General features: G+C 36.6%; 1 protein-coding gene across 5 annotated transcripts in view; it reads left to right on the top strand.

The window, feature by feature from the left end:
• The window catches only part of ATP13A3 (ATPase 13A3), a 79,483-nt gene that overhangs the window by 49,580 nt on the left and 5,076 nt on the right, over nucleotides 1-24,827 (top strand). For 4 of the 5 annotated variants that reach the window (XM_019957746.2, XM_019957773.2, XM_019957763.2 and 1 more), the window contains 12 exons: nucleotides 866-1,041; nucleotides 1,577-1,699; nucleotides 1,777-1,856; nucleotides 2,779-2,821; nucleotides 2,910-3,019; nucleotides 3,301-3,397; nucleotides 4,312-4,384; nucleotides 6,041-6,218; nucleotides 7,140-7,327; nucleotides 13,267-13,355; nucleotides 18,364-18,444; nucleotides 20,267-20,356. In XM_019957746.2, the coding sequence (XP_019813305.1) occupies nucleotides 866-1,041; nucleotides 1,577-1,699; nucleotides 1,777-1,856; nucleotides 2,779-2,821; nucleotides 2,910-3,019; nucleotides 3,301-3,397; nucleotides 4,312-4,384; nucleotides 6,041-6,218; nucleotides 7,140-7,327; nucleotides 13,267-13,355; nucleotides 18,364-18,444; nucleotides 20,267-20,356 (1,328 nt within the window). The remainder of the gene's footprint in view (nucleotides 1-865; nucleotides 1,042-1,576; nucleotides 1,700-1,776; nucleotides 1,857-2,778; nucleotides 2,822-2,909; nucleotides 3,020-3,300; nucleotides 3,398-4,311; nucleotides 4,385-6,040; nucleotides 6,219-7,139; nucleotides 7,328-13,266; nucleotides 13,356-18,363; nucleotides 18,445-20,266; nucleotides 20,357-24,827) is intronic. The other variant, XM_019957783.2, reaches the window with a different exon arrangement.

A 24,827-nucleotide genomic window follows, 5' to 3' on the forward strand; every position in this document is an offset into this window, starting at 1 on the left:
CTCTGAGGTCCATCTGATACCAGATAGCTTAAGTAACCAAATTTATTAGCGTCCCAGCAATTCTTGGTTCTAGTGACTTTGCTTCAAAGCTCTTTCTGTCTGTATCGCTTGTCCTTGCTGTCTTGCCATGACAGAATATGGTGTGTCCCAAGAGGATCTGTCAGGTCACAGGAAGACATGCTTGGAAACAGTGGGTAGGATTAAGGGAAGAGGAGACAGTAGTACCTCTGTTCTGGTAGCAGTGGGCTCCCCAAACCTTTGCCTGCTTCTCCTGTACATTTGTATTTTCCTCCTTGATCTTGTCTTTACCAGTGTCTTTAATACTTTCCTCTCATGACTGAGAAGTTGTCTGTCTTGCTTCTCTTTATGTTTTATAAAGATTGTATACTTGTTACTTTGCCTTTTTTTGTTTTTGTTGTTTTTGTGTGTGTATGTGTGTGTGTAATCTTGCCTTTGTAATTGACTTTTTTCTTTATGTTGTGCTCATATTCTTGTATAGATTACCAGTCACTCCTTGGTTATTTCAACAATACTTATTGAGCACTGTGCCAAGCACTGAAGGGGTACCCCTAGTGCATGACTCACAAAGGTTGAGAATGTATTTGACTTTAACAGTTGTGGGTGAGAATGTTCTGACTATTTAGTATCTATCTTCTTTTGATTTGAGGCTTCCTTTGATATATGTATGTCCTGATTAACTTTTAACTCCAAGATAACTTTTAAATTCCAAGAGTAAGGACTATACATTAACTTCATTTTGCCCAGCCCACTCATGGGGGCTATAGTAGATTCTCAGTAAATACTTGTTTAATACATTTATATTTTCATTTTAATGTTAATGTATTTTCAATGTTTTGAAAATTAGGTGACAACATGTTGACTGCCGTCTCTGTAGCCAGAGACTGTGGAATGATACTACCTCAGGATAAAGTTATTATTGCTGAAGCATTACCTCCAAAGGATGGGAAAGTTGCCAAGATAAATTGGCATTATGCAGACACCATAACACAGAGTAATGATTCATCAGCAATTGACCCGGAGGTAATGTCAAGTAGAGTTTTCTTTTTTGAAGCTTGCTTGTTTTAATTTATTCTGAAATAATAAAAAGTGGCGCATTAAAACTCAACAAAACAAAAAATTAACAAAAACAGAAGCCTGAGCCCTCTCCTCAGAGACTTGGATTCACTAGAATGGGGCCAGATGGAGTATCTCAGTGTTTAAATTTTGATGTTTGTAGCCAAAGTTGAAAAGCACAGTTTTATACTATAAGAATCCCAAGTATTTATCTTATTTTAAAAGTAGTAGTAAATGGTGCAGATGGTCCATGATATTTGGCTCATGGATCATTTCAAATTGAAGCTGATATTTAGACTTCCATAAGTGTTATTCTTTAAACAAACAATATAGATGGATTATCTTAAAATTGAATTTTCTTTACCATTCAATAAATGTTTAACACAGCATTTTATATAAAACATCAAATGCAGAAATTTAGTTTTGGGTCAAATATATTCAAAATAGGATTCTTTTACTTGATCTGGCTGCCTAAATACTGTTCTGGATATCTTATACACAGGCTATTCCAATTAAATTGGTCCATGATAACTTAGAGGATCTTCAGGTGACTCGTTATCACTTTGCAATGAATGGAAAATCATTTTCAGTGATTCTGGAGCATTTTCAAGACCTTGTTCCTAAGGTTAGTGATTTGGGTATGTATGTTTTCATATGAATATATGGCAAACAGTATGTTAAAGAAATTCATGTTTTTTCCAGTTGATGCTGCATGGCACTGTGTTTGCTCGTATGGCACCTGATCAGAAGACCCAGTTAGTAGAAGCATTGCAAAATGTAGAGTAAGTATTGGTGGGTCTTGTTTTTGTTTTGTTTTGTTGGCCACACTGCACGGCATGCAAGATCTTAGTTCCGCGACTGGGGATCCAACCCGTGTTCCCTGCAGTGGAAGCTCTGAATCCTAATCACAGAACTTCCAGGGATTTTCCTGTTTTTGTTTTTTAATATTTATGAATTGTAGTTTTGTTTTCAAAACTAGAAAAGTAACTAATATTTCATGTATATAAATGTGTCAACTCTAAGACAGGTAAACCTCTTTAAAAGAGACTTCCTGGTGGCTCAGTGGTAAAGAATCTGCCTCCAAAGCAGAAGACCGAGGTTCTCTCCCTGGGTCGGGAAGATCCCCTGGAGGAGGAAATGGCAACCCACTCTAGTATTCTCTCTTGGACAATTCCATGGACAGAAGAGCCTGGTGGGCTATAGTCCATGGGGTCCCAGAAGAGTTGGACATGACTTAGTGACTAAGCAACCAACAAGTGCTTATTTATTTAAAGTACATATCTACCATTCCTCTTCTAGGTGATATCCATGAGGTAGAGTTCATTTACTCAGCTTGATAGAAGTCATGTTGCAGTTTTAGTAAATAATGATGTTTTCAAGTTTTCAAAGGAGAAATCTTTACTGATAGCCTTAAAAGTAAGTACTAAAGACTAGGCTGGCCTGAGTCCTTTGTGCTAAAGATTAGGCAATTGAGATGTCCATGTGATAGAAATAGAACAGTGACCCAAGTCATTTGAATTGTAGGCTGGTGCTATTTGCAGAGTAACATGCCTGTGGTCATTATAATGAAAAGATTCATTAGTTAGCACTAGGGGAATCTTAGTTTGTTAACTCTTCCTAGTACCATACTGGAGGAAATCGGAAATTAAAAGTTGTGTATTTTAAGAAATTAATAAAAATCTTAACGTAATTTTTGTTTCTTAGTTACTATGTTGGGATGTGCGGTGACGGTGCAAATGATTGTGGTGTAAGTATAGACTTTGTGATTTACAGTTCTTTCTCTGGCTAAGTCAAGTACCCAGGACTCAAAAGAATCTTCTTCTTTAATCCATTAGGCTCTGAAGAGGGCACATGGAGGCATTTCCTTATCAGAGCTCGAGGCTTCAGTGGCATCTCCCTTTACCTCCAAAACTCCTAGTATTTCCTGTGTGCCAAACCTTATCAGGTAGTATACATTAGAAATCTTGCTCTATTAATACAGAAAAAAAGGTCATAGAAAATAATATGAATTTGTTTTAACGGTGTGTTAGTGTACTTGATCTGTAATGCTTTAGCAACAGATTGATTGCTACTCCTCATTTCTTCCAGTTCTGCTTTGGCTTAGTTCTTTTTGGCAAAAAGTGCATTGTTGTAACTTGAATGTTGATTTATCTCTCAAGATATAATTGTGGTTTGGAGGAGGCATTTAGAATACTTCTATTCACATGCCAACATTTGTTTTCACAGGGAAGGCCGTGCAGCTTTAATGACTTCCTTCTGTGTGTTTAAATTTATGGCTTTGTACAGCATTATACAGTACTTCAGTGTTACTCTGCTGTATTCTGTGAGTACTGACATTGCCAACAGAGATGGTACTTAGTGTTAAGACATTTAAATTAAAAATATTGGGCATATATGTTTCAATTTGAATATATTCATTAATTGTGAAACTTAAATAACTTAGCACCTATAAATTTTCCTACAGTTTACTGAATTTTGAGTAGCAAATTGAAAATCTCGTTAATCTGGAACAACATTTTCTTTAAGGCCAGCAGCTGTGGCTTCAGCCTTGTGAATAAAAGATAACTGTATTCTTTTTTTGCCTTTAGCACAGATTGGACATTTTTTTTTTCAGAACTCTTCAAAATGTCAAGCTGTGACATATTTTAGAATTGCAGTTAACTTTGCTATACATTTATAAGAAAAGGCCAGAATGAGAGAAGATGTTTCAGCTGTACTTTTAGGACTTGTGTAAACAAGTGATGTCCCTAGGTACGCCATGGATTTTGTGGTTGAAGTGATCTCACTTTAGATTTTTCTCTGAGTGAACATTGGTGAGATGCCCAGGAGTCTTTGTGAAACTATCCCTTTTTACCATATGTGGAAAATATCAGGAGGGATGGTGTTGGATATTAAGAAAGCTTCAAGATACTAATTTTCAAGAATGTTGAATGGGTAGAAGTCTGTGCTTTCTTTTTGCCAAAAAACTTTTTAAAGGTTTTTATTGAATGGATTTTCAGAAGCTACCTTTTATACTAATATATTAAATTGTAAATATGTTCTATTTCACTAATTTAAAAGCAAATGTGTTTAATTTTTAAGCAGGCCAAGTGTTATTTTGAAGTTGTCATTATTGGGGGGAAAAATTAAAACCAAGGAGGAAAAAGCTAATGAAATCAGGGGGAAAATAGTATAAAAATGGTACTATAAGAATAGTTCCTGAACTCTAACTATTTAAAAAAAAAATCCCTTCTGTAGATCTTAAGTAACCTGGGAGACTTCCAGTTTCTCTTCATTGATCTGGCAATCATTTTGGTAGTAGTATTTACAAGTAAGTATTTTGTTTTATTACTGTTTTTAAAGCATAGGAAATTCTGATGTGGCTTATTAAACTTTGGTAAATTTACATGAACAATTATAACACAGTGCACATCTTTCCGTTTTCTATGTAAGGTTCTTTTATTTCTGATTGTTTATATTTTGCCACATTTTTTTTATTCTTTCTCCATTTTTTTCTGAAATATTTGAGAATATGTTCACATTATCATGCCCTTTTGCCACTGAATGCTTTAGTATATATTGCCCCAAACTCATTCTCTTATCCAGCTAAACACCGTTATAAAGACCAAGAAATTTAACATTGATACAATATTACCTAACTCATACCTGTGTTCAAGTCTTGTCATGTGTTCCAAAAATAACCCTTATACCCATTTCCCCCCTTAGTCTCTTGGCCCGGGATCTAGTCCAAGCTCACAAACTTCATTTAGTTATCATATCTATTTTATCATCTTTAATTCAGAATACTACGTTCAGCCTTTTGTGGGGGGGAACTTCTTGATGTTGACATTTTTGAAAGAAGATAATCAGTTATATGGGTTTGTCTGATGTATTCTCGTTAGACTCAGGCTATGCATTCTTGGCAGGAATATCAAAGAAGTGATGCTGTGTCCTCCTGAGTACATCATATAAGGAGACAAGGTGTTGGTTTTGTTTCAGTATTGGTGATATTAACATCAAAATAAATAATGATGGTAATGAGATATGGTCTGTTTAACGGTATGAAAATTCACAAGTCCATATACTGGAAATAAATAAGTAATTGTGAGAGAAGGGAAAGCTCTTCCTTATAGTAAAATGCTAACTAACAATATAGAAGGAATGATTGGCTTATGCAGTGGAAAGACCCTGGTCTTATTGACATTTTAGAATAATTTTTCGTTGTGGGGGTACTATTTTGTGTTTCAGGCTGCTTACCAGTATCTCTGACCTCTACTCACTCGATGCCAGTAGCACTCTCCCATTTGTGACATCCAAAAATATCTCCAGACATTGTGGAATGTTCTCTAGGGGTCATACTTACTTTGGTTGTGAACCACTGAATTTGACAGTCTTTAGTGAATGCTAAAACTAGTGAATGGAAGTCAATAAGAAACAGGATATTTTACACAGTCTTTGCATCTTTCTACAAATTACTTATTAATTGCAAAGAGAAAAATAGAAATATTACGGTGGAGAAACTTGGCAGCCACCACCTTAATAAGTGATCAAAGTCTTTTTTTAATGTTATTGTTATGTTTATAGAGTTCCAAACCTTTGTTAATGTCTCCTTAAGAGGAAGAAATATGTATTATTTTAACTGTAGCTTTACAATTAAAGATTCAGAAATAAATTCTTAGTTAAACATATAAGAGTGGTGATGATATGTGCTTCTATTTAGTATGCTTTTTACTTGTACTAGTGTTTCCTTTGAATTTTAGTAGAGTAAAAAGTACTCCTGAGCCATTTCTTGAAAAAGCTTAAATTGTTCACTTTTACAGATTACTTAAACATGTATGGCATCTGGCTTGGTTTTTGGAGATTTTTCATATTAAAGATTTGTTAGAGAAAAATAGTTTTTCTAAGTTCCTAAATGAATCTGATTATGTGTTTTATAATGACAAATTAATTTAGATACAAACCTTTCCTCTCTTTCTTCTCAATGTAGTGAGTTTAAATCCAGCCTGGAAGGAACTTGTGGCACAAAGACCACCTTCAGGTCTTATATCTGGAGCCCTTCTCTTCTCCGTTTTGTCTCAGATTATCATTTCTATTGGATTTCAGTCTTTGGGTTTCTTTTGGGTCAAGCAACAGACTTGGTATAAAGAATCACATCCATATTCATAGTAAGTTGGTCAATCCATTAAAAAAAAAATGTGTAGAGTGTATGGGGTTGCAAAGAGTCAGACATGACTTAGAACGACTGAACAACAACAGCAATGTATATGCATGTAAAAATATGTTTAAATTTATGTAAAAATTGCATGCAGCTTGATTATACATTTAAATTATTTGAATTGCATTTGACTTTATCTGTAGGAAGATGGTCAGGCCAGGTCCTAATAATCATGACCCAAATGGACCAGTTTCTTAAGTTGCTACTGAGCCTTGCTTTCCTTATGTGTAAAATGAGAAAAGTGAAATTAATTACTAGGGTCTCTTCTAAACTCAGAGTATTTATGTGTCTAACTTCTCTGTCCTCACTTTGGGAAATGACATTTTGAAACTTAAAAAATTTGAGTAAAAGTATTAAGGGGATCTTTTATTTGTTTATGAGCTGAATGTTTTCCAGTTCACAAATTATAACATTTTTAAAATTAATTACACATAGATAAACATAAAGTCTCTTTACCTTTACTATGCTGAAAGTGCATGGTCAGTCACTCAATTGTGTCCGACTCTTTGGGACCCTGTGGACTGTAGCCTGCAAGCTCTCTGTCCATAAATTCTCCAGGCAAGAATATTGGAGTGGGTTGCCACTTTATCCTCAAGAGGATCTTCCAAACCCAGGGATCAAACCTGCTTCTGCAGTGGCTGGTGGATTCTTCACCACTAGCGCCACTGGGGAAGCCCCGTGCTAGAAGTACTCCGCAAATTAAAAGAGTGGGGAAAGGGTTTATTAAAAATAAGAGGGGCTTATTAATTAATGAAGTTTCTTTCTTCTAATTTTTTTAAATTGACTGGAATGTGACTAGAAAGAAAAATTGGTTTCCTTTGGGACATAGATACTGTGTTTACTAATACAAGGGTTTTTTTGTGTGTTGTAGTGCTTTTAATACAACAGAAAGCCTAGATGGGAATTCTTCGCATGTGGATGATGAAACCAATCCTGATAAACATAACATAGAAAATTATGAAAATACCACAGTATTTTTTATCTCCAGTTTTCAGTACCTCATAGTGGCAATTGCCTTTTCAAAAGGAAAACCCTTCAGGCAACCTTGCTACAAGAATTGTAAGTCTGGCATTTACTGTGATTTCCATCTTGCTTCCCTTCTTCAAAAGTAATGCAGGAGTAGAGTTAAAGCTGTCCTTTCAAAATAAATAGATCTTCACAAATAGTATGAACCTAGTGATTTAGATGTTTACGGTCTTGTTTTATTCTCGTGATAGCTGCCACCCTAGGTTTAAAATTAAAGTCAGCAGTTCTAAACATTCCTGGTTTTCACATCCTATTCCTCTGGCTCCAACTTTTATTTTTACAGCCCATTGGAAAGTTAGAATTAGAAGCAAGAACAGAGGCTCCTCACTTGGAACAGTGGATATTATACTTTCCATCTGGGTGGTCTGCACAGTACCAGCTCTTTTCTCATTTTTGACACCGTTTGAGCCAGTATTCACCTGGAGTTCTCCATTTCTGTCACCTTTACATCTGCCGCAGAAGGGGCCAGTAGAATGGAGGCTTGTGCCTATGAAAACTTGTTTGCCTGTGGCTGTAAAAGACAGCATTTTGATTGATCACAGTTAGGGTTTTGGGGGGGGGTGGAATTATTCACCTTATGTAAGTTGCTGGTTTTAAGAAATTGAAACTGCAGTAATTAATATATCAAACAACGTTAATTTTTTTTTTTTTTTTCATATAGGATTTTAGACTTTTGCAGTATCTTGGGGTGAATAGTGATTATTCTCTTACTGTAAGGAAGTCCCAGTGTTCTGGTTGGCACAGTGTTGGGTCGCAGCTTTTGGTGTCTCATAGGAGGGATTACTGTGCACATCTCCGTCTCATATAGCGTTTACAAAGCATATTCACATATGTTGTCTTATTTAGTTTTTACTTCTACCCTCTGGTTCTTAGGGCAGGTTTATTACTTTATATTTTAAGCAGGTAAGACTGTTCAAAAATTTAAATGCCAATAATAATTGAAATTTGTTTTTACTTTTTTCCTTGAAAAATGACCTGATATTTCTTATCTAACAAATGAAGACTGTATTACTGAAAATCATATTAAAACCACTGGGGACAAAAGGCCTTGCATAGAAGGTTTATCATTGTACTTTTTAAGAGAACTTCATAACTAAAGTTACATTGTTATAAGATGAATTTGTCAAACTTAAGGTTGATATATTTTATATTTAGTTGGGTATCTTAAAATTATGGCAGAAAGTGAACAGGAACTAAAAAGCCTCTTGATGAAAGTGAAAGAGGAGAGTGAAAAAGTTGGCTTAAAGCTCAACATTCAGAAAACGAAGATCATGGCATCCGGTCCCATCACTTCATGGGAAATAGATGGGGAAACAGTGGAAACAGTGTCAGACTTTATTTTTCTGGGCTCCAAAATCACTGCAGATGGTGACTGTAGCCATGAAATTAAAAGACGCTTACTCCTTGGAAGGAAAGTTATGACCAACCTAGATAGCATATTAGAAAGCAGAGACATTACTTTGCCAACAAAGGTCTATCTAGTCAAGGCTATGGTTTTTCCTGTGGTCATGTATGGATGTGAGAGTTGGACTGTGAAGAAGGCTGAGCGCCGAAGAATTGATGCCTTTGAACTGTGATATTGGAGAAGACTCTTGAGAGTCCCTTGGACTGCAAGGAGATCCAACCAGTCCATTCTGAAGGAGATCAGCCCTGGGATTTCTTTGGAAGGAATGATGCTAAAGCTGAAACTCCAGTACTTTGGCCACCTCATGCAAAGAGTTGACTCATTATAAAAGACTCTGATGCTGGGAGGGATTGGGGGCAGGAGGAGAAGGGGACAGAGGATGAGATGGCTGGATGGCATCACTGACTCGATGGACGTGAGTCTCAGTGAACTCCGGGAGTTGGTGATGGACAGGGAGGCCTGGCGTGCTGCGATTCATGGGGTCGCACAGAGTCAGACATGACTGAGCGACTGATCTGATCTGATCTGATCTTAAAATTTCAAGGAAATACTGAGCATGCCCAAGGGCAGCTAAAACATCTATCAAAGAGCAAAACTAGTTGGTAATAAGCAAGACAGTCACACCAGGAAAGTTCATTTTAGAGATCTAAGTAAGTCCACCCTATTAGAAATTAGATGCCTATTTTCAAATGCATCTTTTATATTATTATGGGAAATTTCAAAAAAAATTAAAGGCTTAAATATTTTTGTATTCCCATTTAACTTCAAATTGATTTAAATAAACTCAATTGTTGATGGCCATACTTTTTTTTTAAATGTATGTTAAAAATGATATTTTAGTAGAAATATAGACACAAAACCTTTGTCCTTACTGTTACCAGCTTGTGCGTTTCTGTCAGTAGTTATGGAAGTGCATACTGTCATAAAACATGCCTCCTGGAAAATATAATAGAAACAGGAAAGTCAATATATATTAATACATACTCTGCTGATTTTCACATCTTGTCTGTCTGTCTGTGATTGAAGTCCCCTGATCTTGGAATGTAGTTGATACTGGTAAGTAAAGAAAGAAAAGTAGAGAAGAAAGTAAGAAATCACAGAAAAGTATTACTCTATAAAGTGATATACAATGTAAAGTGTAAATATAGATGGAGAAGAGTAAGGGAAAGGTTAAGGCTTTCCTAGAGTGGACATTAGCCTTTCCTTTTCTAGAGTACAGAAAACAGGTCTTCAATGGGGCCTGCTACTTGCTGTTCTAGATATCTAAACAGTATAATATATTCAGTCTATCTTGAGGTGGTTTTTTTTCAAGAATTAACCTCAATCTTAGGCATGTAAGGCTTTATAGAGTGTTTTGCTCACTTGTAGTGGTTCAGTTTGATTCTAAGTAAAACCTAATTTCAGTCTGGTTACCTATTTTTGATGTTAGTTCAGCCTAGTTATATTTTCGTGCTTGACTATGCTGTCATTTCAAGGACCGTGATGACACGGATGTAGTTCTAACACTCTCTCTTAACTAGATGTGATTTCTTGGGATCTGGCTTCAATTTTTGCTACACTTTAAAAAATTGGATCCCTGTAATTTACTGTTTGTGAAATCCAGGTTCTTTTTCAGTTTTTGAAGGCATTATTACTGACTTGCCAGTGTCTCTCCTGTTCAGGCCTGTGTGTTTTTTCCTTGCCTGAATTGCTTGGAGCAGATACCTAGAGGCTCTGAAGGATAAGGTGACCTTGTAAAGACAAGTAACTGGGTAAGGAAGGAAGGATTAGGAATAAAAAGACTTGAAGTTTGTGGCTGTAGGTCAGACAATCCTGATTGGTATTTTTGAAGAAGGAGCAAGAGGTATATGTCAGAGCCATAGACAAGTATTTTGGATCTATTTACTCTAAATAGGTTTTTGTTTTTGAGTTACTTACTAAGGTAAATATGAAGGAAATCCTTTATGGTGCCTTATTTTGATGCCATATTCCAAAAAAAGGAACTGGTATTAAGAACAATTCTGTGACGCCAAGGCCGGGACATACAAATAATAAATCTACCCTTTCCTATAGGAGCCTCACCATATCCCCATTTTATAGCTGAAAATTTAACTATGAATGACTTGCTGATGTTCACATAGCCTTGTGGCAGTATCTGAAACAGAATCTAAACCTTTAACTTGTGGAATATTCTCTCAGCCTCCGATCACCACCAATACAGAGTTTGATAGCTGTCTTCTGGTGAAGAGTATTCATTGCACTTTGTAGGATTTACTAAGGAATCACTGACTGTGCCAGAAGATTCCAGGAGCTGAGAGCACAGTCTCCTAGAAACTCCTACCTCTACAAAATGAACACCTGATTTTTCCATTCTTGGTTGAAATTCTTATTCATTTTTCCATTTTTGTTATTATACAGATCTGCCAGCCATCTACCACCCTTGTCAAATTCCTTTGAACAGTGCCTCTTTTTCTCCCCTGGCTAAACAAAGGAAGGATTCAATTATTTATTTTCTCCTTCAGATGGAAATCTTGGCAGATTTTTAGAGGTGTGATCAAAGGTAGTGGTTATAGGAGAAAGACAGATGAGAATTTGAGAATATTGTTGAGGTAGATGTAAGAAGTTTTTCAGCTTGAGTAAAAAAAAATTTTTTTTTCTCCTGGTAATGTGTGAGAACTAGATTGAAAATCTGTTTTTGCTTATCATTGTAAAAATGCAGTAGGATTTGGAAAACATTCAATATAGGTTGTTACTTCATTGAAACAAAACATTTTCTGTCTGTGTCTCTCTATGGCATTTATATTTGGACCTTTTTTTCCCCCAGTCCTCTTTCTGATTTAGTCTTTGTGTGTTTTTGTGTATGTTCATGTACTCCCAGCTCGCAACTTTCCAAACACTTTTTCTTTAACTAACTATATAAATATTTGAATGGCTGTGTAACATGTATTACTTTTGTTGCTACATTTATTGAATAGAATGTTGTATTTCCTGTTTGCAATTTAGTAGAAGTTTGGTGTAAAAAAAAAAAATCTAGAAAAAATTCCTTCTTTTATCTTAAATGGGTTCCAAATTTTTCACCCTGTTGGTCAGAGGCTTGTAGTGAAAAGATTCCTCACTTATGGCATGATTGGTAACACAACTTTCAGCCTAAGCTGCTAGAACAATAAATGTATATTAATATATATTACAGCAACAAATATATATATAAAACAGTATTGTTTCTATAGAATAACAGTTGGCCTATAGTTTTCAACTGACATAGTAACAAATTTCATATTTACAAATGTCTCCCACATTTAGAAATATTGAACCCCCCCCCATTTACAGTCTGTAAATAGGATATTAAACTTCTTTACTCAATCTGAAGGCTTCACAATAAGGTTTTGATTATATGTGGTCATAGTAAAGTTTGAGTTTGAAGCTGACTTCAAATAGGAGCTTAGAAATAAATATTCCAGACCAAGGAAAAACAGAGGAAAAAGTTGGAATCTATCAATATAATTGAGATTATCTCTGAGCCCCCCTCATAGCTTGTTATATAAGGGTGTGCTTTTATGTGCATGTGAAAGTATGTATGTACAGTTAACAAAAGCGTCACGAGCAGAGAGTTTTTTGTTTTTGAGTTAGGAAAGTGATACAGAGTGCTGATGGATGGAATTTACCGTCTCTGCCTACAACAGCAAGCCACAGGGTTAGCCCACCCTTAAAGTAGCAGATCAAGCAATTCCTAGGTTTTGGCTAGTGTTTTCTGTGGAAATAGTTTCATGGAGGAGATTAATGAAAAAGTGGGATTCACTTAAGTATAGAGTATAGAAATGTAAGTATAGATATAGAAATATACTTACATTCAACTTAGAATGCTTCTATTTAGGATTATAACTAATACTGATGATAAATGCTATCAGCATTTTTACAATCAACAATAATTGTCTTTGCATATAGTTTTAAATGATAATCTCATTTTGCCGTAAACAGTCTGGTCTCCTGTTTGTGAATTATAGATTGGCTTGATTATCTTATAAAGCGGCTATCTGTGATAAGTACAAATACATGTCCATAAAGGTCCATCCCTTATTTTTTTTATAAATGCTGATTATTTTCACATTACATAAATAAATCCTTTGGGCCTGTATGATCTATCATATTCTAGGAAATATCATATAGCACACATTTTATATACTTCATCCACCTAAATGCTATGCTATGCTATGCTAAGTCACTTCAGTCATGTCCAACTCTGTGCGACCCCATAGACAGCAGCCCACCAGGCTCCCCCATCCCTGGGATTCTCCAGGCAAGAACACTGGAGTTGGTTGCCATTTCCTTCTCCAGTGCATGAAAGTGAAAAGTGAAAGTGGAGTCGCTCAGTCGTGTCCGACTCTTAGCGACCCCATGAACTGCAGCCTACCAGGCTCCTCCATCCATGGGATTTTCCAGGCAAGAGTACTGGAGTGGGGTGCCATTGCCTTCTCTGAATCCACCTAAATAGAAGTATTCAAGTCAAATTTAGGATTGACACTATACCAGTTGTTAATATATGCCTTTTTACTTGAACTCCCTAATTTAATTGTTTTCCTTTCTTTTCCAGATTTTTTTGTTGTATCTGTGATTATGTTGTATGCTTTCATATTATTCATCATGTTGCATCCAGTTGACTCTATTGACCAGGTTCTTCAGGTAAGGCTTAAGCACATCAGTTATTACTGGTTGTCTGAAAAATGATAGGATCTGGGATAGCAGTGGTTAATAAGATAGTAGGGGAAGATGATACATTATTCTTACACAGATGAGAGTGCTGGGTGATTGCTAGGGCTTAAGATTTATCCCCCTCTGTTGCTCTTATGTTACTGGGGGAAGAGACTAAACTGATTGTGTTTCTTTCTTCTAGTGTGTTCTAGTATAATTTTGAGCATGCCCTCTTCACGTTTCTAAAGTCCCAGTTGTTTTTCAAAGTGTTTGTACCACTGTATGAGAGCTTTTGTTCCACATCATTGCCAACATTTGTCTTAATGGGTACAAAAATGTCACGTGACTTTATAAGTAATTTTGATACACGGATGGGTAGGAGCCGTAGCCTTACCTCACATTGTTGTTTATCGTGATCTTTTTGGCTATTCCTGAGCTTTTCCTCCTCCATATAAATTCTAAGTGTAGTTTGTCAAGTACCAGGAAAAGCCCTTTTGGATTTTTTATTAGAATTACACTGGGTTTATCAAAAATTGAGGGGGAGGCTCTCTCTTACTTCTTCAGAATATCTTTTTTTCTAAAGGTTTTTATACAAGTTTTTATTAGATTTATTCCTGTAGTATTAACAGGGTTTGTTCCTCTGATACGTATCTGTTTAAAATTACATTGTGTGATCCTTTTATGCTGGTGAATCAGTGCATTTATTTGGACATTCATCTCACATCTATCAGCTTTGTCAGACTTTGTTCTTGGATTTTTAGATTCTCTTGGATTTTGTTTTAGACACTTATCATCTATAAATAGTGACTTTTTTTTTTATCACATTTTAATCCTTATGTCTTCTGTATATTTTTCATGTCTGTTAACAACATGAATGTTGGTGTGATAGTAATGTCCTTATCTCTATGGGGAGCGTTTCTAGTATTTCACCATTGGATATATTATGGGCTGTAGGTTTCTGGTATATACAATTTTACCAGGTTGAGGAAGCTTACTTCTATGGTGTTGGTAACATAAATATTTAGTTTTATCTAACGCTTATTCTACAGCTGTTGAAATGATCACATAGTGTTTCTCCCAGGAGAATGTGGTGAATTACAGTTGACTGATATTCAGATGTTGAACCAGTACTGCATTTGTAGAATAACACCAATTTGGTCATGATGCATTCTTTTTTTATATCTGCTCAATTTAGTTTATTAAGATTTTCTTCGGAATTTTTGCTTTTGGTTGCATGAGTGAAATCAGACCTAGTTTTCTTTTCTTGATGTTATTGACAGGTTTGGATATAAAACTTATATGAACTTTATGGAAGAGCTTTATTTCATTAACTTTTCTGTATTTTAACTAATTCCTTTAATGGATATTTAGGTTGTTTCCACTGTTTTGCTATTATAAACAGTGCTGTATTTGCAGATTCTTGCAGACTTCATTAAGAAAGACATATTTAGAAGTTAACGTCAGTAGTAGAATTTCTTGGTCAAAGGATGGCAAGGATATCTAGAATCTGAATTTTTATAAACATTGTATTACTGGACTCTGGAGAATTTGGCAGTTTATAGTCTTACTGACAAAACGTGCTCCACTGGAGAGAGAATGGCAAAACACTTTGGTATTCTTGCCTTGAGAACCCCATGAACAGTATGAAAAGGCAAAAAGATACGATACTGAAAGATGAACTCCCCAGGTCAGTAGGTACCCAGTATGCTACTGGAGAAGAGTGGAGAAATAGCTCCAGAAAGAATTGAAGAGACGGAGCCAAGGCAAAAACAACGTCCAGTTGTGGATGTGACTGGTGATGGAAGTAAAGTCCAGTGCTATAAAGGAACAATATTGCACAGGAACCTGGAATGTTAGGTCCATGAATCAAGGTAAATTGCAAGTGGTTAAACAGGAGATGGCAAGAGTGAACATCGACATTTTAGGAATCAGTGAACTAAAACGGACCAGAATGGGTGAATTTAATTCATTTGACCATTATATCTACTACTGTAGGCAAGAATCCCTTAGAAGAATTGGAGTAGCCCTCATAGTCAACAAAAGAGTCTAAAATTGAGTACTTAGTGCAATCTCAAAAATGACAGAATGATCTCTGTTCATTTCCAAGGCAAACCATTTAGTATCAGAGTAATCCAAGTCCATGCCCCAACTGCCAGTGCTGAAGAAACTGAAGTTAAATGGTTCTTTGAAGACATACAAGACCTTCTAGAACTAACACCAAAAAAAGATGTCCTTTTCATCATAGGGGACTGGAATGCAAAAGAAGGAAGTCAAGAGATACCTGGAGTAACAGATAAGTTTGGCCTTGGAGTACAAAATGAAGTAGGGCAGAGGCTAACAGAGTTTTGCCAAGAGAACAGACTGGTCATTGCAGATACCCTCTTCCAACAACACAAGAGACAACTCTACACATGGACATCAATACTGAAATCAGATTGATTATATTCTTTGCAGCCAAAGATGGAGAAGCTCTATACAGTCAGCAAAAACAAGACAGGGAGCTGACTAAGGTTCAGGTCATGAACTCCTTATTGCCAAATTCAGACCTAAATTGAAGAAAGTAGGGAAAACCACTAGATCATTCAGGTATGACCTAAATCAAATCCCTTACGATTATACATTGGAAGTGACAAATAGATTCAAGGGATTAGATCTGATAGACTGCCTGAAAAACTTCGTGCCACTGTACAGGAGGCAGTGGTCAAAACCATCCCCAAGAAAAAGAAATGCAAAAAGGCAAAACAGTTGTCTGAGGAGGCCTTACAAATAGCTGAGAAAAGAAGAGAAGTGAAAGACAAAAGACAAAAGGAAAGATACATCTATCTGAATGCAGAATTCCAAACAATAGCAAGGAGAGATAAGGAAGCCTTCCTCATCGATCCATGCAAAGAGATAGAGGAAAGCAATAGAATGGAAAAGACTAGAGATATCTTCAAGAAAATTAGAGATACCCAGGGAACATTTCATGCAAAGATGGGCTAATAAAGGACAGAAATGGTATGGACCTAACAGAAGCAGAAGAGATTAAGAAGAGGTGGCAAGAACACACACAAGAACTATACAAAAAAGATCTTGATGACCAAGATAACCACAATGGTGTGATCATTCACCTACAGCCAACATCCTGAAATGTGATGTCAGGTGGGCCTCAGGAAGTATCACTACAAACAAAGCTAGTGGAGGTGATGGAATTCCAGTTGAGCTATTTCAGACCTTAAAAGATGATACTGTGAAAGTGCTGCAGTCAATATGCCAGCAAATTTGGAAAACTCGGCAGTGGCCACAGGACTGGAAAAGATCAATTTTCATTCCAGTCCCAAAGAAAGGCAATGCCAAAGAATGTTCAGACTACCGCATAATTGCACTCATCTCACACGCCAGTAAAGTAATGCTCAAAATTCTCCAAGCCAGGCTTCAACAGTACATGAAACAAGAACTTCCAGATGTTCAAGCTGGATTTAGAAAAGGCAGAGGAACCAGAGGTTAAATTGCCAAATTCTGTTGGAGTATAGAAAAAGCAAGAGAATTCCAGAAAAACATCTGCTTCTGCTTTATTGACAACACCAAAGCCTTAGACTATGGATCACAACAAACTGTGGAAAATTCTTAAAGAGATGGGAATACCATAACACCTTACCTGTCTCCTGAGAAATCTGTATGCAGGTCAAGAAGCAACAGTTAGAACCAGACATGGAACAACAGACTGGTTCCAAATCAGGAAAGGAATATGTCAAGGCTGTATATTGTCACCCTGCTTCTTTAACTTACATGCAGAGTACATCATTTGAAATGCCAGGCTGGATGAAGCACAAGCTGGAATTAAGATTGCAGGGAGAAATATCAATAAGCTCAGGTATGCAGATGACACCACCCTTATGTGAGAAAGCGAAGAGGAACTAAAGAGCCTCTTGATGAAAGTGAAAGAGGAGAGTGAAAAAGCTGACTTAAAACTCAACATTCAAAAACCGAAGATCATGGCATTTGGTCCCATCACTTCATGGCAAATAGATAGGGAAACGATGGAAACAGTGAGAGATTTTATTTTCTTGGGCTCCAAAGTCAGTGCAGATGGTGACTGCAGCCATGAAATTAAAAGACACGTGGAAGAAAATCTATGACAAACGTAGACAGTGTGTTAAAAAGCAGAGATACTACTTGGTTACCGAGAAAGGTCTGTCTAGTCAAAGCTATGGTTTTTCCAGTAGTCATGTATGGATGTCAGAGTTGGATCATAAACAGCTGAGTGCTGAAGAGTTGATGCTTTTGAATTGTGGTGTTGGAGAAGACTCTTGAGAGTCCCTAGGACAGGAAGGAGAGCGAATCAGTCGATCCTAAAGCAAATCAGTCCTGAATATTCATTGGAAGGACTGAAACTGAAGCTCCAATATTTTGGCCACCTGATGTGAAGAACTGACTCCTTAGAAAAGACCCTGATGGTAGGAAGGATTGAAGGCAGGAGGAGAAGGGGATGACAGAGGGTGAGATGGTTGGATGGCATGAGTTTGAGCAAGCTCCTGGAGTTGGTGATGGACAAGGAAGCCTGGTGTGCTGCAGTCCGTGGGGTCACAAAGAGTCAAACATGACTGAGTGACTGAACTGAACTGATAGTTCTTTTTTATGAATTTGCTTTAAACAGTATAGAGTTTGAGTATTACCTCATTGTTAGATCAGTGTCTACTTCATTGTTTAAAGATAGGATTTTTTAAAAACTAGGGACATGTTAGAATTCATAATCTAGTAGAGTATGGGCTTTTGAATTTGAATAGGAATTGTCTCTTTAAGTTCAGCCGTTTAATGTATATTTTAAACATTTAGTTACTGCACTTTACATTTTATCATCTGAAAAGTGGATGTAGTATCTGCCTTGTGGCGTTGTTGAGGATTGAGTAGATAGTATACGTGAAAGTGTTTGGTATATAAGAGGTATTAAATAAATTTGGAAATTATGATATAATGTTATTTTATCAGCTACATTACTATATTAACTTTTGTCTTACAGATAGTGTGTGTACCGTATCAGTGGCGTATAACTATGCTCATCATCGTTCTTGTCAATGCCTTTGTTTCAATTGCAGTAGAGGTAAGTAAGCACTTCACATAATCAAATGGCTGCCTTGCTGCTTTGTGATTTTTGGTGATTTAATGGTAGTGCAGGAAAAGGATAGGTAAAATTATGGAGATCCACAGAGAGTTTGTTTCACTCTAGTTAAATTCATTTAGCCTTCTCTTCTCACTTTTTCTGTGAACTAATAATAGTCATATTAAGAGATACGAGGGAATTCCCTAGTGGTCCAGTGATTAGGACTCCATGCCTTTACTGTGGAGGACACAGGTTTGATCCCTAGTCGAGGAACTAGGATCCTGCAAGCCACGCAGTGTGGCCCCCAAAAAAGAGAGATAGGACTTAGGTACCATCATAAATAAGCAGTTAAAAATAAAAAATTAGTGATTGAGAGAAGATTGGTGCTCTGGTGGCCCATAAACTGGTAAACCGAGGCCGTGAGCTCAGAGTACCACCCGAGTCCTGTGATGTACAGTAAAGCCTCACATTCAAGGGAGGAGAGGGACAGGGCTGTCTCCATGAAGTATAGTAAACATGAATAGTAAGAGAGTTTACTGAAAATATAAAATAATGACTGTTATAAACTTACTCAATTGCTGGAACTTCTCCCTTGGTATTTACTTTTCAGTTTCCCTAGAAGAAAGAGGTCTTAAGTACTCTTTGATCCATTGTATACCATCTGGTTATTCTCTAGGATTGCCGTTAGGTCAGCTTTTCTAAAAGGAGATAGTAAGTTCTCATTTGATGCTTATTAATAAAATTTGGTCTCTTCTCAGAACTACTGTTATAATTCACTCTTAGAGTAGAAGTATATCAAATGAAGAAGGAGATACCGTTGTGATTTTTTTAAAAAATTTATTTGTGGCTCTGCTGGGTCTTTATTGTTGCACATGGGCTTTCTCTGGTCGTGCTGCATTTGCTTCTGATTGTGATAGCTTCTCTTGCTCCAGAGCACAGGTTCTAGAACTTGGAGGCTTCAGTAGTTGAGGCACATGGGCTTACATCTTCCCAGACCAGGGACTGAACTTGTGTCCTCTGCATTGGCAGACAGAGTCTTAACCACTGGACCACCAGGGAAGTTCCAGTTGTGATTTTTTTAAGTTAAGGGTTTCATAGAGTAGGCTTTTGAATTAAAATTAGGTATTTGTGGAAAATATGTATACTTTAGAGATAATAGTTCTAGACTTAGAAATTATGTTTAATTTGTTATCTTTCTAAAAAATGACTTTGTATTAAAATTGGGGCCATAGTGGTGGCCTGGTAATATTATGGTACTAATCTTTTTAGGTTGCCCAGTTTAATGTATTTTTGCTATTTTATGGAAAGCACATCTAAGATAATGTATATTAAAAGCTTTCCTTTTTCTATAGTTTATCTTTTCATGTTAATGTTATTTAAGATAAAATATTTTTAAAAAACAGATTTCTGGGGAATCCTTTCTAATCTCCATTGATTTATTCTTGCTTACTATCAAAAGAATTATTTTTCATCATGCTCACATAGGTATATTTAAATACAAATAATTCATTGTTACAAAAAATAATTCATATTACAAAGCATTATTTTAATATGAGAAGGGCCTGAGGATTCATATAAAAGCCATATTTTGTGGAAAATTTAGAGACCCCATTTTACCAAGAATTTTGTGATGATTTATATTTGTTACAAAAGTCCTGTTGTATTCTTTATCCTTTTTCAGTATTAACTGAAATTCTCTGTGTGAAAACCAAATCATGTTTTTCACTAATGTTTCTGCATTGTGAGAGCTTTTTTAAACGTGTGCATTAATAAAGAATGATGTAGTTGTTTTTAATGCTTAACTCACTGGACTGTCTCTCAGAATTTCTTCCTTGACATGGTCCTTTGGAAAGTTGTGTTCAGTCGAGACAAACAAGGAGAATATCGCTTCACCACCACACAGCCACCACAGGTTGGAAATCAGCCTTACTCAATTCTTCACATCACTTGTGTACTCTGCACTGTGTAGGATGTGTAGGATGGTATTCTGTTGTGTGTTGCTCAACCTTTCCCTCTGTGCCTGGTATTTCATTTTTTTGTAAAGACATCCTAGAAAATTCATGGCAAGCATTTGTTACAGATGTTTTAGGACTTCAGAAATTTCAAAATCTCTTTTCCATTCCGATCTCTTTCATGTCACTATGCGAAGGTCTTGTCCTCACTGGTAAGAATTAATTTTCTCATTTCTGTCTGGCTTTAATTTTGTTTCTGGTTTTTATAGAGAGTCCCATTAGAAGCTAAATGAGATGGATGTAAATAAAGTTATGAAATGGAGATTGTTTCTTCATGGATCAGTGTTCAGAAGTCAAAATTTTGAGGAATTATTTCTGATTCTTTGTTAGTTACTATATCTTAATTTTGGGTTTCCCCAATCTCTCATCATTCAGAAAAATTTTCAGAGAGAGTGCTCATTTTTATGCAAACCATGGTTTAGGACTTTTTACTGTTTTTGTGGTAAAAAGGAAAGAGAAACAGAATAGAACCAATTTTTTTTTTGGTATTAGGATGTTGAAATTCTTGACAGAAAATATAGGTTAGTCTTATTTTTTAAACCAGTACCATTGAATCACAGCACTGAGCCAGCTTACTGAGTGCAGAGAACTTGACAACATAAAGCCTCACTCCCTCATTTTGCCCATTGCTATTTTTAGGTACAGTTTATACACATGAGTTCTAAACTTTTCACTCATCCCAAGCCACACAGATGCTTTCCAAATTCAAGAGGATTCCCTGGCGTGGGTCACTCACTTATTTTTAGCCTTCTTTTACCTGAGCAGCTGTGTTCTGAGCTTTGCTGTGGTAATTCATTAGGCTTGATGCCTAGCATAGTATCACAGGATCAGTTTATAAGAGGTCCTGTAGAGCACCATTTCCTCTTCTCATGCTCGATGATGAGTAGGGATAGTTTTGTAATGAAGTGATGAGTCTGGAATCTGCTTTCGCTTCTGTATCTCAATGCCGTGTAGTACCCAGTTGTCCCCAGTAGTGTGACCAGAGCTGTATTAGAGACTCAAGTCCTGAGCAAGACCTCCTCTGTCCTGGTTACCTCACTGCATTACTTCAGAGGGTTAAGTCTGGGTCATATCATCAGTCCTCATGTAAAATGTCTGTACTGTCAAAGCCTTGGCCCAGGAAAACATTTCTGTTGAGTTTTTAGTTTTTCCAAAGAGATCTCCGACAATTAATCTAAACAGGAAATGCAGATTCTGAAGAGGAACTATACCCTGATTAAGTCAAAAGTGGGTATCATAAAGCTCCTTTAAACCATTTGAATTGGAAAGCCCTCCTCACTTTTCAATCAGAATTAAGTGGCAGAAAATTCTATCATTTGTTATATCTGTTTTCTAAAAGTTTATAAGTAAGTATGTGTCCTCATTGTTTTTAGGAGTCTGTGCCTCTCATGTGAAGCTGTACCTCTCAAGTGCTGTGGGGGAGAGTGAAGGCAGAAGAGTGGTCTAGAGCAGGTGGCTCCAGCAGGCCCACATGTTTACCAGTTCTGAGCATCACTGAGTAGACAAGGATTTTGGTCTTCATTATCTATGGTCATGATTTAAGGAAGCATTTTTAAAATTACTGGCTTTAGTAAAGAGAGTTCTTAGAAACTCTTAGCACAGGATGCTGTGCTTTCATCTTCTAACACTTCCGTTTGTAGTTTACTCTCACCGTTCGTATTTGTGACCCTTGGAAACCGATCAGTTAGTCAGATTACTGTAAGACTCAGTCAGGAATAATTACACTCCCCGCCACACACACACACACACAAAACAAATACAAATCCTTCCAATCTTAAGGTATTTCTAACTTTGGTTAATACATAAAGAGCATTCAGTCAGCATGCCATGGTTATGCAGTTTATGAGAGTGGCAGAGCTGGGAGTTGAAGCCAGGGTTTCCAATTTCAAGAGGAATGTCTTTTCCACTATGCCACACTGCCTCGTTTTATGGGGCCATAGAGATGCAAAGTAACATAACAATCAAGTGACAAAATGGAGACAAGCAATAGCTACTGTTTCAATACCTACTTTTTATGGTAGACACTGGGAGGTACTTTGTATAAATTCTCTCTAATTGTTACAATCACCTAAGAGATTAGGATAGAGAGATTAAAGATACCCCTGTCTTCACAGATGAGGAAATGGTGTTAGAACTGGAATTCAAATTCAGTTTTATCTGGGTCCAGGAAAGGCTTCAGAGGCTTCAAAATTCTTAAAAAACCAAATAAACTTAGGTGTCATTTTATTTAATAGTAGATGTTTTAGATATGGGGTGTTTTTTTTGGCCCACTGAACATTCATGCAGCTAACCTAATTTAGATACAGGTAATGTTTTTATATAATAGTCATTTATTTCCCATATTTTTTATTACTAATAAAATATTAATGTTTTTTTCTTATTAACGCTCAGTGGCCTCAGTAAATGTCCGTTGAATCAAATTGAATCAAATGGTTAAATAAACCATTTGTAAATAATCAAAGTTAAAACTTTTATGTAACTATTTTTTTTCCTACAATGATCTTTAGTGGCCCCAGATATTAATACTTATTCTCTGACCAAAAAGAAAAAGTAGAGAAAGGAAAAAAGATTGTTGAAATGGCAGTGATTTTCAAGCAAGGACATTCACAAAATGCCTGAGCTGCACCCTTCATCTGCTGAATGAGGAGTGTTCAGTGGAGAACCCCATCACCTGTGGCTTACTATGCAACTTTCCCCGTGTTTGAGATCTGTGCTGCATATTCTCTTTTAAAGAAGCGTTTGTGTGTATCCTGTGTCTGTTAAACCGAGGCTGCTTAGTGTTGGATGTAAAACTAAAGTCATTAATATCAGGTATTTTGATATGCCTGAGAATTTGTCCTGATTTTGTTTTCCTTTTAGAGGGAAAAAATCCAGATGTCAGCCATAGTCTTTATGCCACTTAGGATATTATTCAAGCTTATTTAGATAGAATGCTAATTCTGATTGTCTTTGTTTCATATTCAGGATTGGTATGAAAAAAGACATATGAATACCACAGTACCATTACAACATTTTCCCTGTAGCATAACTTTATATTTTACTTTCTACCCCTGAAAACATTTCCTAAAAGACACTGCTAGGAGTAAGCATTGGGGTTCTGTAATGAACAGCTTGGACTGGTCTTCTAAAAAGCAGGAGAATTTTAACTTTTTGAAAGTTCTTTGTGGTTTCTCTGCTGGGCTGCAGTAGCTACTTTCCCTTTCTCTCAGGGATACACTTGGTTATTTAACCGTTCCTTTCAGCAGCAAGTCACAGGATCCTGTTACTGGGGCTCCTGTGTTCTGCTTCAGGGACTTGGCCTTGATGTTTAGGGAGGCCTGGTGCACACTCTTAGCCCTGTGATGCAGCTCTTCCCTCTCCTTGCACAGTGCTTGCCTTTGTCCTCTTGCCACCGTCGTCTCTCCCTTGATTTAGTTCTCATTTTGGCATGCCTGTAGCACCTTTTATTTTCTCTACCAATGAATTCCATTGTTTGAGGATGTTTGCGGTATGCTTGTGTTTGTAAACTAACAAGTCTATGCTTGCTTATGGTGTATTTTTGTGTATAATGTTCAGGGGAGGTGAAGGCTCAAGAACAAAATATGAATCTAATGGGGAGGGGGGATCCCTAGTGTTCCACGGGACTTAATTTATTATAACAAGTGTATGCTGCTTTTAATAGGGACATGGGGATTTTTTTTTAAAAAACATACACTTTAAAAAGAATACTATGCAGTTGTGATTCTGTTTGCAATGGAATTTGTTTAAAATGTTATTGCTTGCCTTTCTTTACTGGTGGGGAATGATGGATTTAATTTGTGTGTGTATGTGTGTGTATCTTACATTTGAATACACCTGACTGACTTTCCTTAATTCGGCCTGTTATGCATTACTTTCAGCCTAGCTGGCTCATCTGGGCAACAATGCCTATATGTTTCTGGTCCCCCTCTCTTCTTTTTTTTTAAGTCACCTTCCTTCACCATTCGCCCTTTAACCATGTCATTTGCTATAAAGTAAAAAGTGACAGCTTTCACATTGATTTAGGAACAGTGATTTTTTTTTCTGTAGTTAGATTGAAGAATTTGAACAAATCTTGGGGAAAAGATAGGTCCAAGTGGTGAACCATAATTTTAGATTATATATTAAGGTATGTCGTGCATGTGCCTGTACTGGAAAGGAATTATTCTTTGATCACCTGAAGAATCCTCTGTCTAGTCTCTTCTGTATTCTAAGGCAGATGTTCTCCTGTGGATTTCCTTTAAGGTGATAACTTTTTAGCTATTATATAGAGGCTACTAGATAAATAACCCTCAAATCTGTATCCCCACTCACCCACCCCACCACAGATTCAGTATAGCTTACTTGTGACAGGTCACAGTTTTTGCCTTTAAA

This window comes from Bos indicus, chromosome 1 (genome assembly GCF_029378745.1).
Source record: "Bos indicus isolate NIAB-ARS_2022 breed Sahiwal x Tharparkar chromosome 1, NIAB-ARS_B.indTharparkar_mat_pri_1.0, whole genome shotgun sequence".
In the NCBI taxonomy this organism is placed as follows: domain Eukaryota; kingdom Metazoa; phylum Chordata; class Mammalia; order Artiodactyla; family Bovidae; genus Bos; species Bos indicus.